Here is a 1,688-nt window from a genome sequence, read left to right as displayed (position 1 = left end):
ACCCGTCGCTTATGATCCCTGGGCTCACAGGAGGGCTTTATTTGAGAAAAGAAAAGGTGCAGGTTCGAATCTCAGCCTCCAACTTCCTTGTGGTGTATTAGGGGGAGGTGTCTTACATGGCATACTTAGCTCTTACGGGGTGGTCGGTATGGGTGACATAGTCACACGGAGTCAGGGTTTCTCTGCCAGATTAAACCTTTTTTGAGAACATAAAACAACAAAAGTATCATAATAGTTACTTCTAATTACTAACAAAGTTACCATGGCTATGGGTACTCATTCTTATTCTTTCTCGTCTGTTGACAAAGTTACTTCTTGTGGCGATCTTCTGAGTGAAATCTTATTACGTCTACCGGTAAGATCGTTATTTCGATTTATGTCTATATCCAAACACTGGAACTCTCTAATTACTAACAACCCTACGTTAAAAAGTAGCCTATACCCTCACCCAGATGATCCTTCCGGTTTGTTTATCCCAACATTACTCGGCCAACAATTTATATTTGTCCCATTCAATGTGGATAATCCTGTAAAAGCACCTTTCATAACCCTCGATATTGATCCAAGTGCCGAATGTTCTGTAGTTATCAAGCAATCTTGTAATGGTTTAATGTTGTGTTGTAATGAATTGCCCTGTCATGAAAGGATATGTGGAATTACTAAGAAGCATTACGTATACAATCCCACAATCAACGAGATAACTACGTTTGATGGCCCTGGACTTCCTGCTTATGGCTTAAATCATAGAGGTATCAACATAGCTTTTGATCCTTCAAAATCACCTCATTACAGAATTATATATATTTATTATCACCGAGGAAAGCATATGTATCAGATAAATATGTATTCTTCACAAACTCGCGTTTGCAAGCTTTCATTAAAAGTTGAAATGCGTAGATACTCGGACATTGAGTTTAATAGTGGTGTCTATTGGAACAACGCTGTTCATTGGATTGATCGTAGTGGATATATAGTGTATTTTAATTTGGATCAACAGATGATTTATCAAAAGCTAACCCCTTCTGCCCGTCTTGATTTTGAATTTAAAAATTATATATTCGAGTCCCGAGATCACTTTCTTCTTGTTGAAATTATCATGTGTCCTCCCGTTTCCAAGTTCAAAATATATGAATTGAAAAGAGACTATTCGGAATGGTTTGTAAAATACAATGTTGATCTTGCGGAATTTGGTGGACCGTTGCGTGAAATCTTCAATGTTGGATATGATGTTACAACTGAGTTTGATGTATTGGCTCTTGTTTTGGGAGAAAAAGAAGGTGATTCATTTTTGGTAGTTGAAATACCTGAAAAAATAGTGAGGTTAAATTTGGAATTGAAGACTTACACCAACCTCCATTATATTACTTTTTCGCGCATTGATCAACGAGTATGTCGCCGATTTTTTCAATGGCCCTATATGTATCAGTTTATGAGTCTCTCTACAGCCGGCTTTTGTTGATTAGCTACTCGTGTGTTTTTCAATCTTTACTTTTTTAAATTTCAGTTCCTCACTATTGCTTATTATTGTTTCCTCCTAAGACCATTCTCATCGGTATGCCGTTGGAGGCGTGGTTGGAGCCGCTGTCCAACGGCGCCGATATTAGCAACACTTCTTGGCTTACGCCGGTGAACCCCGCGAACACTTTTTTTCGTTCCATGACAATATCGATCACGGGCTTGTTCACCAA

At 38.4% G+C, this 1,688-nt stretch overlaps 1 protein-coding gene across 1 annotated transcript; it reads left to right on the top strand.

The window, feature by feature from the left end:
* The first annotated feature begins 262 nt into the window (after nt 1-262).
* Nucleotides 263-1,459, top strand: LOC139867762 (F-box protein At5g07610-like). The gene has a single exon (XM_071856116.1). It carries the CDS (start codon nt 263-265, stop codon nt 1,457-1,459), a length of 1,197 nt encoding a protein of 398 aa, XP_071712217.1.
* The last annotated feature ends 229 nt before the right edge of the window (nt 1,460-1,688 follow it).

The sequence above is a fragment of the Rutidosis leptorrhynchoides genome, chromosome 9, assembly GCF_046630445.1.
Source record: "Rutidosis leptorrhynchoides isolate AG116_Rl617_1_P2 chromosome 9, CSIRO_AGI_Rlap_v1, whole genome shotgun sequence".
NCBI lineage: Eukaryota > Viridiplantae > Streptophyta > Magnoliopsida > Asterales > Asteraceae > Rutidosis > Rutidosis leptorrhynchoides.
Note: the sequence above shows the minus strand (reverse complement) of the source record. Positions and strands in the feature narration are given on the sequence as shown.

Coding starts and splice junctions, on each gene's coding strand:
- LOC139867762 (XM_071856116.1), top strand. CDS start 263: ATGGCTATGGGTACTCATTCTTATTCTTTCTCGTCTGTTGACAAAGTT.